This window comes from Tenrec ecaudatus, chromosome 1, assembly GCF_050624435.1.
Source record: "Tenrec ecaudatus isolate mTenEca1 chromosome 1, mTenEca1.hap1, whole genome shotgun sequence".
Classification (NCBI taxonomy): Eukaryota; Metazoa; Chordata; class Mammalia; order Afrosoricida; family Tenrecidae; genus Tenrec; species Tenrec ecaudatus.
This window is the reverse complement of record NC_134530.1, coordinates 60,921,988-60,935,708: the sequence shown is the minus strand read 5'-3', so window position 1 is coordinate 60,935,708 and position 13,721 is coordinate 60,921,988. Positions and strand designations below refer to the sequence as shown.

The following is a 13,721-nucleotide window of genomic DNA, read 5'->3' as shown; positions in this document are numbered from 1 at the left end:
GCAGGGCGTAAAGGATATGGGGCAGCGGGGGGTGGGGGGGGGGTCAGTAGCCACTCTAAGCACTGACCCTCCCCTCCAGACTGATGCAGCCCTGCTCTACGACGCCGTCCACATCGTGTCCGTGTGCTACCAGCGGGCGCCCCAGATGACCGTCAACTCCCTGCAGTGCCATCGCCACAAGGCCTGGCGCTTTGGCGGCCGCTTCATGAATTTCATCAAGGAGGTGAGTGCTGCCTGGGGACAGTCATTGCCACAGAGCTCTCCTGGCCCTGACTGCCATCCACAGGGCCTCCAGCAAGTTGCCTCGGTTTCCTTGGGTGAACCCGGCTGGACCTGAGTGAGCCCACAGGGTGATTAAGAGGATCATAGGAGGCACTTGTGTGGTGGCCAGCATTGTCACGGGGCACAGCAGGGGCTTGATGGCTCAACAAATGGGGGCTTTGCTTCCCAGCTGCACAAACTGGAGAGCCTTGCAGGGCCTTGATTGCCTCATCTGTGAAGTGGGGGGTACACGCCTTAGGGTGGGCACAGGGAATAAAATGAGACCCCCACAAGAAAGGTGCTCAGCCCAGGGCTCCGGGGCAAAGGCAGCTCAGTAAAGAATCAGCCCACAAACGTATCTTCCTGTCCTCCACCCACTGGACAGTTTCCCAGTCAAGGTGCTTACCACTCAGCTCTCCTGGTGCCATGGAAACTGTGGAGACTCCCCAGGCATGGAGCTGATGTCAGAGAACAGAGCACCTACAGAGGAAGTGGCCACGGAAAAACACTGTCGGCATCTCATTTCTAACGATTCTCCATCTACCTGGAGCCCTGGTGGCACACTGGGTTGACTTGTTAACCACAAGGCCAGCCAAGTTCAAAGCCGCCAGCCACTCCTCGGGAGAAAGATGTTGCTTTTTAATTTCATAAAACGTCATAGTCCCAGAGACCCCCCGGGGCCAGCGTTACTCTGCCCGATGAGGTCTCCCTGAGTCAGAATCAACTCGAAGGCCGTGCATTTAGTCGCTTTCTCTGTCTGCCGCTGTGCTTGTAAGCTACAGACAGCAGGATTTCATATCCCTCCTTCACCACGGGGGTGATAAGGTCTGATACGTGGGCATCCTGGCTCCACCGCGCCTCGTCTGTGGGTGACTTTGGGTGAGAGGATTGGCTCTGAGACTCGGCTTTGCCAGTGGTGAAACAAGGGTCGCAAGAGTACCTGCAGGACAAAACTGTGCCCCAGAAAATGTGGGAGGGACAGAGCCAGGAGGAAGAAGCTCTGGGCGGAGTTGTCCACGGTCAGTGGGAGAGGCCACGTCCAAGATACCACCGAGGGCAGTTAAGGGGCTGCTCTCTTCGCGGACCTCCTTTGTACCAAGCCCAGAAATGAAAGGTCAGCCACTTGTTCAACAGCCACACAGGTCAGTCACAACATTTTGCCACCACGGTCCCCGTTCGTTTGTGCCTGGGTTTGTTCCAAACAGAAGTATGTGTCGGTGTGCCTCTGTGATTGGCGGATGGCTGCAGACAAGCCTTCTCAGTGACTCTCGGGTCTCGGCCTCCGTGGGGTACCTTCCCGTGGAAGTTAGGTCTGATCACACAGTCGCTTCTGAGGGGCGTTGCTGGACCAGGGAAATTCAAGATCAGCAGGTAATGGTGACTGGTTTCTAGGGTTCCACAGGGATGAACTTGACGGGGTTTTTTTTTGAAGGGTGTGGGATGGCCGCAGGGCCTTCTGATGAAGAAATTGTAAGACCATTGAAAACCGCACTGGTCTGGACAAGGTCGGGAAATTTTCACCAACGCACCTGCTCATTCTTCAAGGGTAACCAGAGCTGTAGTAAAAGAACATCACTGGGAAATTGTGCCTCGCCCACCACTCCACCACCCCAGTTGGAGCCTGCCCCTGCATCTCGCATCTTGCCCCTTAAGACCTTTTATGTGTTCCCCAAACTCAACTCCCCCACTCCCCACTGCCACTGAGTTGGTTCCGACTCATAGAGACCCTGTAAAGGGTGTCCAAGACTTTGGTCTCTATGGAAACAGAGAGCCTCATCATTCTCCCTCAGAGCAGCCGGTGGGTTTGAACCACCGACCTTGCAATTCGCAGTCCAACCAACGCTTGCCCAGCAGGGCCTTCCTAAACACCAAAAGACATCAACAGGGAATACAACATATGTGTCCGGAGGATGCCAGCCCTGCTATTTGGCTGTGCTGTAACCCAAAGGAGGGCAGAGTTCCCCTCTTCAGAAGTATGTAGACTGAGATGGAGGTAGTGTTGAGAAAGAATCCCTCCGCGTGGTGGTGTTTTGTTCAATGGTTTCTGTGACGCTGTGGCAGTTCTGTTTGACTGGCCCTGGTGTTTATTGCATGCCTGCTGGGTGTCAGTCACTGGGCTGTGCCCTGGGATATGACACATTGGGATAAGACAGATGACTCCCTGCTCTCACAGAGCTCACAGCCTAGAGAAGGGCGACCAGGAATTCAAGTACCACCCCATCCACATCATCCTGTTTGCAAAGCGAGGAACTTTCGGCAGAAGACCTGACCTCCTTAGACCCAGCGGCAGGGCAGCTTCCCTGGCTTCCTGGATCTACAGCTGCTGTTTCAGGAAGAAGCCAGTGGCAGCTCCTCCCCACCCTTCCAATAGAAAAAAAGACAGTAACGGTAACATTAATAAAACATGTGCTTTCAAGTTTGACACATGCACTGTGGGGTCTGGGCCCCACCTCTGCCTAGCTCCGTGGCCTTACACAAGTCCCAGCCCGTCTCTGAGCATCTGCTTCGTCCCAGTCACTGTGCGGATTGAGGCTGCCGGTGCAGCTCCTTCGCGCTCTACGGAAGAACTTGAGTATCGTTGTTTTGGTGCCAGTGGGCCACAGGGCCCCTTCTCATCCAGCCCATCATTAAGCTGCCCTGAGCAAGGCCTGACTGGGCTGGGGGGTGCCCCTAGCTCATTCTCAGGGGCCTCTGGAGCCCACCTTCCAGGCACACGATTCCTGAGCTGCCAGAGGCCTCCATGGGTTCAGGCTCCAACCCTGGTGGCTCCCTCCTCAGGCTCAGCAGGGGCCTGGGGAGCCATCAGAGCCAGGCCAGCGATGGGCAGCCATCACTCAGTCACCTTCTCGCTGTGCGACCCTGGACAAGCAACTGAACTTCTCATGACTCGGTTTCCTTACCAGCCACACGGATCATGGTCACCCGTGTGTCTCAGGACTGTCGGGCAGGTTCGGGGAGTCAGCATGTGCGAGAAGCGCTTCGGGCAGTGGCTGGCTCACAGCAAGCACTGTGCAAGGTGGCTGCTCCTGGTTCCATCATTTCCGGAGGCGGCGTGACTGTTACCACAGTTGTGGCTACTTGTCGGGGCTTCCAACTGGGGAGGCTCGCCAGGCCAAACCGTTCATGAGGTTTTGGGGAAACCCTTCCCATTTCCCATCGCCCCTGGCAACATTGGCGTCACCCTGATGGAAGCCGGGACACCCTGATAGAAGCTGGGACAACCTGAAGGAAGCTGCCAGAGAGCTGGTCCCTGGTTCACGGTGAGTCCGTGCACAGCAGAAAGGAGCCCCGCTGGGCCCTGCATCATCCTTATGGCTGGGTGTGGATCAGACTCTCGTGGCCCAAAGAGTGTTCATAGACTGGTTTTCAGGAGTAGATTGCCAGGCCTTTCTTCCTCATCTGTCTCTGTCTGGAAGCCATGCTGAAAACCTACTTGTCAAGGTAAACTGAGGCCCAAGGAGACCGACAAAGACAGCTGACAGGACAAGGGGGAGCACACACAGCAGTAGCTGTATTAGAGGGAAGCTCCCGGATGAGGTTCAAGGGCTAGCAAGTAGCGCCCAGCAATCGGAGCAGGTCTTTAACGGGACATTGAAGAATGGCCGGAATGTGTGGCAATTAGCAAATGGGGTCTGGTGGACTCCTCGCAGCCTCCTTGGTACTCGGAACCTCTGGTCCCGCTTCCTGGCACTGGTTGTCTTTTGTCCTGGCTTGCTTTCGGTCTTGTAGGGGTGTTCAGCCCTTGCTTTCCGCTCCCCTCCAGACACTACTCATGGCCACAGCAGCTCCCATGTCTCCTCTGGCAGATGGGGGTGGCTGTGCACAAGGTGCGCTGACTGAGAATCAAACCCAGTCTCCTTCTGCTCCGAGGGGAGCAGATTTGCCACTGCCCTGGTAGCTCTGTTGGGTAAGCATTGGACTGCTAACCACAAGATCAGCAGTTCAAATCCACCAGCTGCTCCACGGGAGACACTTGAGGGCAGTGTGCTCCTGTAAAGACCGACTGCCTTAGAAACCCTGTGTGGGGTCGCTGTGAGTTGGAATGCACTTCATGGCGGTGGAGTGTTTTGATTTCCTCCATTGAGAAGGATTCCTGGTGGCACGGAGGTTAGATGCTTCACTCTTAACCACAGCTCTCTCCTTGGGAGCCCACCTTGGGAGGCATTGTACTTCTGTAGAGATGGATAACCTTGGAAAGGGAACGGGCAGCTCTGGCCTGTCCTGCAGAGGCACGTTGGATCAGAATTGATTTGATGGGAGTGGGTTTGGGTTGGCTTGTCCATAAAGGAGGAGGCCCATTCTCTTTGCCCAGACTTCCCAGCCAGGCTGATGGTCCCGGTCCCTGGGCCTTCGGCACCCATGCTCCCTGATACTGGCTGCTTCCCTTTCGGGAGTGCCTCCACGTCATCTCCATCTTCAGGCCCGGGCTCTGATACTGGGCTGTGGTCCCCGCAGCGGGTGGGCAGGTGGGTGGGACTGCACGGTGCCCTGCCCAAGCCCGGCCGTCTTCCTGCAGACCGCCTCCCCCTATGACTGCGTGACAGTAAGTCATTTTAAAGACTTGGCATTTCCGAGAGGAGCTGGAAATACCAGGCCGGAGTTCAGAGCCTGGGAAACATCTTTCATTTAGCAAGCCCGGTGCCGCAGCTGGGGGCGGGCAGCTGGAAATATCAAGGGAGGGACGGCCACGGCTCCCTGCCCTGGCCCTGCCCACCGCCCACAGACAGGCCATGCACCTGCTGGCATTTCATTCCTCTCTCCTGCCAGGCAGGCTTGAAGGCGCCTGCTGCAATCCCCCCGGGGGCCAGGAAATAGCCCGGGGGTGTGGGGGCCAGCAGAGGAGGGGGAGGACGCCTGAGGGAAGTGGAGGCTCTCTGTGAAGCCCTGAACAGTGGTTTTCACCTTCTCTGGTGCCCCCTTTCATCACTGTCCCCAGCCCCCTGAGCCTGCGCTCCATGTAAGCTCACCTCCTATACCCCGGGAGACACAAGCCCCTCCCCCCCCAGCTCTGCAGCTGCAGCAAGGGAATCTGCCCGGTGACATCCTCGCTCAGACCCTCACGACCCACTGCTGTCAAGTCAGTGCCAACTCAAAGCCACCCTCTATCGCACCACAGAATTGCCCCTCTCCCAAAAAAAAACGTACACTCACTGTCACCCAGTCGATGTTCACTCATGGAGATGCTGCAGGACAGGCTGGACCTGCCGCTGGGTGTTTCAGAGACGGTCACTCCTTACGCTAATAGAAAACCCCATCTGTTTTCCGCAGAGTGGCTGGTGGTTTTGAACTTGGGACCTTGTGGTTAGCAGCACAATTCGTAACCACTGTACCACCAGAGCACTTTAGTACTGCATCCGCCCCCCACCCCAATAAATCCAAACCCACTGCCCTGCAGTCGATGCTGGCTCATTGAGACCTTATAGCAGAGGGTAGAACTGCTCTGGTGGGTGTCCGAGGCTGCAACTCTTTCCGGAGGAGCACCCGGTGCTTTCACGTTGCTGACCGTCATGTAACCAGGACGCACCAGGGCCCTGGTTGAAACTGCCCTGGAGGCTGTCAACCTGGATGCAAGTGAGCTGCCTCGGCCTCGGCTCCCCCCAAAGAAAAACTGGTGAATCCCCACTGTTGACCATTTGTCTGTAAGATGCGGGTGATGCTGACGCCCACCTGGCAGGGAAGGAGATTCAGGTTTCTCCTGGGGCCACAGTCCTCCCCCAGTGCGTACCCCCCCTTCCGCCCCCCACCCCTCTGAGGGAGTACACTGCACAGGGCTGCAGAGCCACCCAGGGCCCTGGGCAGTCCCAAGGATGGCCATGGGGGTGAGCGTGGAAAATGTCTACACATGGCTGATGTCAGAGGAGCAGAGATATGAGAGGGAGGTGACCACGGAAAACCAGTGTCCACCGAGCGTCATTCCACATGCCTTCCCATCTGCCTGAGGTCCTGGGGACCCGAGTGAGTTGTGCTTCGTATTGCTAACTACAGTGGTTCAAAAGCACCAGCTGCTGGAGGGGGTGGGGCGGGGAAGGGGGCGCTCCACCCAGTAAAGGAAGGTTCTGGTCTTGGAAACAAACCCATAGGGCAGTTCCACGTTCTCACAGAGTGTTTCGATGAGAGGGGATCGACTCGATGGTGGTGAGTTAGTTTGGGACACAAAGATCTGTGACTCCACGCGTCTTGCTAGGAGCGGTGTTAGGGTGCAATGGGACTGCCTTCCCTGGCAGGGCCAGAGCTCCGGTCAGAATCTACAAAGGCTTGTGACACCCCCTCCCCCCCAGGGAGGGTGGGAGCCAGACAGAGCACAGACAGGACACACAGCGGGCTCTCCACTGCTCGGACCTTCTAGGATCTTTCTCCCTAGCCCCCCCTTCCCTCCTCCACTGGCCCAAAGATCCAGCATCTGGCTGAGCTCCCTGATGTTCGCCTTTTGCTCTCAGGCCTACCTGTGTCCCAAAGGACTCTGGGAAGTGAGGCCTTTATTCCTTCACCTAGACACCGGAGGCCGGAAGCCTCAGACACTGGTGGCGGCCACCACATCAGTCCATCCTGGCGAGGGTCTTCCGCTTGTTCGCCTTCCCTCTCTTCCACCAAGCACGGTGTCCTCCAGGGACTGGTCTCCTGACAACAGGCCCAAAGCACGTGAGACCAAGAGTCCAAATCCCGCCGCTTCTCCTCTAAGGAGCATGCTGGCTGTACTTTCTCCCAGTCAGATTTGTCTCCTCTTCTGGCAGTCCGTGGTCCTTTCCGTGGTGTTCCCGTCATTCAAACGCATCCGTTCTCCAGTGGTCTTCCATAGTCACTGTTCCACTCTGGCATGCAGGGGGGCCTCTGTGTCAGGGCCATCTTCATCCTCAAAGTGAAATTCTTGCTTTCCAACTTGCTAAAGCGGTGTTGGGCAGCAGATCTGCCTGATGCAACGTGTCCTTGGATCTCCCTGCTGCTGCCTCCCTCCATGAGCACTGATTGTGGATCCAGGCAAGGCGAAATCCTCCACCACTGCAACCTTTCCTCCACGGACCCTGATGTTTCCTGCGGGTCCAGCTGTGAGGGTTGGGTTGGCATCTATGTAAGACCTGTGCCGTGCTGGGCATTGCTCCGACTTCTCTTGGTTAACCCTGTGAAACAGCTTTTGGGTAAGTTGCGGCGGTTCTCAGGTGCTACAGAGTCCATGTCACCTCACAGGGGCTCCAGGCAAGGGCACAAAACTGCCCCTAGGGTGCCCCAGGCCGTGGTCATCATGGGAACAGATGACGCAGTCGGTGGGCAGGCAAGGACTGACAGCCTTTCCTTGAGCAGCCAGCCACGTGCTTCACTGTGGTGCCACCAGTGCCCCCTAATGATAAACTAGGCGATCACTAGCTGCACTGTGTAGATGAGGAAACTGAGGCAGAGAAGTGGGACAATGAAACACTTAAGGTCATGCAGGCCCTCGTGGTTGAATCCCACCACCTGTCTGACCCCAGCATTCTTTACCGCTGCATGTGGGGATAGGGGCCGGGGGCATGTGGCCGGAGTCTGTCCCACTGCCCCTCCTGGGCCTGTGTCTGGATGTACAGCGAGGCCTGCCCTGCCCCTCCCCAGGGATCTGGCACAGACTCCCCCTTCCTGTGGCTTCGAGGCGGGGGCTCATTTGGGCGCATCTGAGATCGATGTTGTACAGGAGAAGGTGCAAGTGTAAGGCTGGCTAAAGTGCATAATAGAATTTATGGAAATCGCTGGCTCGCACGGCAGCCCAAGCAATGATGGAGGTGATTATTAATTAATCATGGTCTTGGGGGAACAGTATCAGTGCAAGGAGTAATTAAAATAGAGCATTGTACAGTTGTACCGAATGATGATTTATGAGCCCAAGGAACTGACGCTCTGGCCTCTCCCCTCCGGCAGGCTCAGTGGGAGGGATTAACCGGACGGATTGTTTTCAACAAAACCAGTGGCTTACGGACGGATTTCGATCTGGACATCATCAGCCTGAAGGAGGACGGCCTGGAGAAGGTGCGTGGACCTGGGGAGGCTGGGCAGCGGGCCCCTAACCCTCCCGCCACGGACCTCAGACACAGCAGAGCTGCCCAGTCCAGATGGCGCTCACCCTGAGCCAGTGCATCCTTCCCCTTGGCAGATCTGTGTGCCCATTAGGCGGCCCCAAGCCCTGGCAGCTTGGGAGCGGGGTGTCACGGCCTGCCCACAGCAGACAGAAAAGTGCCGTCCTCTGAGCAAGGGCTGTAAGGACGCTTAGCCTGGAAATGCAAGAAAGGGCCCGCATGTGGGGTTGGCAGACTGCCTTTCAATCCTTGGCAGGGCCATCATGGAGCACAGGGCCACCTTGGGAAAGAGAAACCATCTAGCCATCAGACAGTGCCTGCCTAAGGAGTAGTGAGCTCCCTGTCCATGCAGGTGTTTAAGCAAAGGCAGGGCGACTGCCTCTCAGGGAGGCCGGAGGTGGTCACCCTTAAAGAGCAGTTGAAGCACATGGATTCTGCTCTCCCCACTTTGGGCTTCAGAGGTCTCAGTGGTCCTTGGGAGTTGGTTGAGGAGGGATAGGCCTCTTCTGCAAGTGGAACCTCCCACAGACTGGCGTAGAAGTGTCTGCAGAGGCCAGTTCTGGCCCCTGGGAGCCGGCATAGGCTGTCAAAGTCAGCCCCCACTTCCCAGACCTGGGGGGCCAGCGCTCAGCCACACCTCTACCCCCAAAGCAGCATCCCCAAGGACCATTGGCTGGCTCTCAGGAAGGGAAGGCCAGGGGCAGTAGAGGGCCACCTGGATGGCTTTGGGTCTCCTCTCCTCCCGGGACTGCCCTAATTCATACACTGACTGGTTCCCCACCCCTACTCCTGGCCCCCTATCACCAGTGCCCATGTGGAAGAAGCAGCTCTTCTCTCCACTGCAACCTTCCGATGCCCCCAGCCCCTACGTTTCGACCCCTCACCTGGCCTGTAAGGTTCTCTGAGATATGCCCTCACCTGCCTCTGCAGACCCAGACTCCACCTCTCCTTGAAGAAGACACCAGAGCATTGCCATGCCCCCTGGCCTCTGCACGCCCCACGTTTGCCACCACTGTCCCCTGGCTGCAGAGTGTGGCTGCCGTCCCCCTTGTCCACTCTCCCTGGCATGGACCCTCTCAGCACCTGGTTACTCTGTTCACCCTGAGTTTCCACCCACTCCATAGAGGCCACCGTGCAGGCAGGGGTGACTGGGGGGCTCCCCATGCCTATACAGCCACCTTCTGCCCCACACAGTGTCAGTGGCCAAGGACAGAGCCAGGGGCCTCCACTCACAAGATCACTGAGTCACCTCATGTAATCCTGTGCAACCTACACAAACCCAAATAGACCAAACCCACTGCCACCGAGTTGATTGTGACCTATAGCCACCCTATCGGACAGAGTAGAACTGTTTCCCGGGTTTTCTGAGACCATGCGAGGGCAGACAGCCTCCTCTTTCTCCCGCGGAGCAGCTGGGGGGTTTGAACCATGGATCTTGTGTTTAGCAGTCCCACCTGTAGCCTACATTTACTCATGTTTACTCGCATCTTACCCATCTCTGGGGAGAGGCTGAAAAACTAGGAGTGGCACACATACCCTGCTGTCGGCAGGTATCAATCCAGGCAGTCCCCTGGGTTACGAACAAGATTCCTTCCTGACCGTGTCTGAGTCAGAGCAGGCACTTGTGGGTCGCATTCCGCTGGACTTGGGAACAAGGACAGGCGGGAGCCTCTCCAATCGGCATAAAAGTTTTAGGTGCAACACGTGAAGATGACAGTGATGAAGAATGTATTGTGAGTCAGGGGCTGGAGGAGGGAATTGATTCAAGGAGCCCTGGTACGCGGTGTGGTGGAGTGAGCAAGGTTCCAACCCACCAGTTGCCCTTTGGGAGAAAGATGAGGCTGCCCGCTCCCATAAGTGCAGTCTCTGAATCTCTGTGGGGCAGTTCTACTCTGTGGTGCAAGGTTACTGTAACCTCGTGGGTTTCATGGTCTGAATTGGTTCATTTGTTTCCAAAACTCAAGCTCGCTGTCAGTGAATTGGTTCCAACTCATAGAGGCCTTAAAGGAAAGGACAGAACTGCCCCTGTGAGTTTCCTAGACTCTGCCTCTTTATAAGAGTAGAAAGCCTCATCTTTCTCCCAAGGAGCAGCTGGTGGTTTTGAACTGCTGACAGCGGTGAGTAGCCCAGTGTGTAACCACTAAGTGATGAGGGCTCCTATCAGTTTTCTCAACGTGAGGGCGAATTCACATAACATTAAAGGTCAAGTTGTAGTCCATAACCCAGGGACTGCCTGTAACTCAGACAGAGCCCGCCTTCCATCTGAGCAGGCCTACACCATCAGAATCCTTCTCCCAACTGTCCTTGAGGCCACGGGCACAGACTGACCACTGTCAATGCTCTGGCAGTCCCTGAACAAAGGCTGGCCTGCCTGCAGATGCACCTGCCCACAGCCACTTGGGTTGTGGGCAGAGCTCCTGGGACCGCGGGCCCAGCAGCTGGGTCCTCGACAGCCCTCACTATTCTCAAAGCACCTGTTGTCCAGCAGGGATGCCACCAAGCTCGGTAGATCCTGGCTGAGGCAGGACTTCTGTGTGTCCAGCCTCAGACATCTCCTGTTCCAGACCACTGCTCGGCATCCTCCCCCTGGATGGGTGTCACTCAGCCCAGCCCATTGGAGAGCCCAGTCGCCCGGGTTTTGTCTGTCTCCCTGTCTTGGGCTCTGGGTGTCCCTCTCACACTGAGACCCTGAGAGGCTGCTGAGTAGCCCACTCCCAGCCTCTCTGCTTCCCGTCCGTCTGGTCGTTTCTGTGTGCTGTGTGAGGCCATGGCAGATCCAGCCAGCTCCAGCCGGTGGCTTTGGGAGGATTAAGGCAGAATTACCCAAGCATAATTATACATCTCTCTGCTATCTGCTCTGCTCAGCTCTCTTAATGAGATATTTGCACTCGGCCTCTCTGTTTAATTGATTAAGTTTCCTGAGTACCCTCTCTGCAATTGGGCCGAGCACAGAGCGGGCATGCCAAGCCCCTCCTGACGGAGAGAGAGGAGCCAAGATGGGTTGGAGTGAGGTGTGGGCAGGGGGACTTCTAGAGGCCCAGGGCTTAGACAGTCTGTAAGCTTGACGGCCAACCCCCACCCCACCCCCCAGCCTCAGTCTGAGAGCAACAGGACACTGTAGAGAGAAAGGAGGGGCCACTTTGGCCAGAGAACCTCCTAGCTGTAGAACTGCCCCCCAAGTCCCCTCCCCGCCCCTCCTCCCGCCCCTGCACAGGTCAGCCTCCATTCACCCACTACCCAAATGTGCATCAGCATCCCCCTTCCCTGGGCTTTAGAGGCGTCTGCCCTGGGAGCTGGCACTCCCAGGGCCTGCCCCGGAGTGAGGCCACCAGGCTCAGGCCTGGCTCTGGCCCAGGACCTCTGCCTCCCCTAAGCTGGGCCTTACATGAGCTCGGCCCTGGGGTCCGCAGGGCCATCTCTGCTCTCACTGTCTCCCTCTGGGTTTCCCCTTCCACTAGAGAGAGCTTTGCCTAAAGGACAGGTGGGAGAATTCTGGAGACCAGACACCTGGGGCCTCTTCAGGACAGGTGGCAGCAGCAGGCTTCTTCTCAGACCTGTGAGCCAAGATGGCTGGGAAGAATAAGAAAAAGAGGATGGAATTGCCAGTATGGAAACGAGGTGCTTAGGCTGATAACCCGCTGCTCTCTCTACCTGTCTGTCCAGGTTGGGGTGTGGAACCCCGCCGAGGGACTCAACATCACAGAGGTGGCCAAGGGCCGGGGCCCCAACGTCACCGACTCTCTGACAAACCGGTCACTCATCGTCACCACAGTGCTGGTAAGAGCTGGCAGGGGGGACCTTCTGGCCACTCCCCTGAATGGGATTGGACCCCCACCCACTCACCATGCCCCATCATCAAATGGTTTTCTCCTTCTGACCCATTTCAACCCACACAGGGTCTCAGGGCCTGTTTTTCCTGAGCAGTGCTATACTCAGTACCTCCTAGAAGGCCTCCCGTCAGCTCCAGCTCTCGGGGGCCCTGCGTGTGTGGGAGTTGAAGGGTGCTCCATGGGGGCTCCAGGGACTGGTGTTTTGAGAAGCAGATTGCCAGGCCTGTCTTCTGAGGTGACCATGTGTACCACCCAGAGACTGAGGACTGACCCTCTTGGAGACACAGCCCTGCTCTGGGAACCTGATGTAGGCCACCTCTGGAGAGGCAGCCCTGTCGCCACCCTGGGATTCGAATTGAAGACCCCCGTAGGACAGTCTGAGCTCTGGCCAGCGTCTCCTCGTAACAAAGCAGAAGCCAGCATGCCTGCGAGCACCACACGATGAGCTGGTACCCGTGCCAGAAAGGAGCGAAACTCCCTTTGGGGTACTTGGAGAGAAGGCCCCGGAATGGGACCTGGGGCAGGGCTGAAGGGACTGAGCTGGATCCCCATGGTGCTGAGGCAAGGGGCTGCCCGCACAGGCGGCTGGTCCAGTCCCATGCCCTCCCTCCAGCAAACTTCCGTTGTGTGTGCTCAGAGGCTGGCCATGGACTCCTCTGAGCAGGAAGAGGTGGATGGGTTTGCAGAAGGCGAGGGGGTGGCGTTGGGAGTCAGCTTCTCGGGAGGAGGTTGAGCCTATGGGTCTCATCACCAGTCCCCGTGACGAGAGGAGTGCAAGGAGCCACACTAAACATGGCAGAGATCTCACGGTGGCTATGGAGATGTGGCAGGGGCGCCAGGTGAGGGGGGGACAGGGACCCATTCATAGCCTCCTGACAGCCACATCCTCATCCTGCCTGCCTTTATTGAGAGACTTTTGGTTAAATCTGTCTATCTATCTATCTATCTATCTATCTATCTATCTATCTATCTATCTATCTACTTATTTATCTACTCATCGATCTATCCATCCACCCATCCATCTATCCATCCACCCACCCATCCATCTATCCATCCACCCATCCATCCACCTACCCATCCACCCACCCATCCATCCATCCATCCATCCATCCATCCATCCATCCATCCATCCACCCATCATCTATCCATATATCCATCCATCCAAAGGAACCTAGGCGGTACTTATTGGGTTAAGGGTTGGACTGCTAACCACAAGGTCAGAAGTTCAAACCCACTCGCCCCTCAAAGCGAGCCAGATGACGCTACCCTCCTCTCATAAATATTCATTCACCGCCTCGGAAACCCAGCACAGGGTTGCTATGGATCCGAATGGACTCGGCTGGCGGCCGTTCCTTTAATACTCCCGACTGCTAAAACCAATGAGCCAGGCAGAAACAGGAGATGGAGAACAGCCATCCCGTAAGACTCTGAAAGATGAAAATAAACAAATAAAAAGAAGCAAAAGGACTCGCACGGAGGCGGATGCGCAATTAGAGGCGCGAGGGTAAAAATAGCGGATGAAAGGGGAGTCGGAGGAGGAAGGCCTGGGAAGGTTATGGGGAGAATGATCCTGCGGCGAAGCGAGCGCGGA

The 13,721-nt window shown here is 56.8% G+C and overlaps 1 protein-coding gene across 1 annotated transcript in view; it reads left to right on the top strand.

Moving 5' to 3' along the window:
- Nucleotides 1–13,721, top strand: part of GRIK3 (glutamate ionotropic receptor kainate type subunit 3) — a 238,332-nt gene that overhangs the window by 180,958 nt on the left and 43,653 nt on the right. Inside the window, exons 7-9 of the mRNA XM_075539217.1 lie at nt 80–223; nt 8,146–8,253; nt 11,964–12,077. Of these exons, the coding sequence (XP_075395332.1) occupies nt 80–223; nt 8,146–8,253; nt 11,964–12,077 (366 nt within the window). The remainder of the gene's footprint in view (nt 1–79; nt 224–8,145; nt 8,254–11,963; nt 12,078–13,721) is intronic.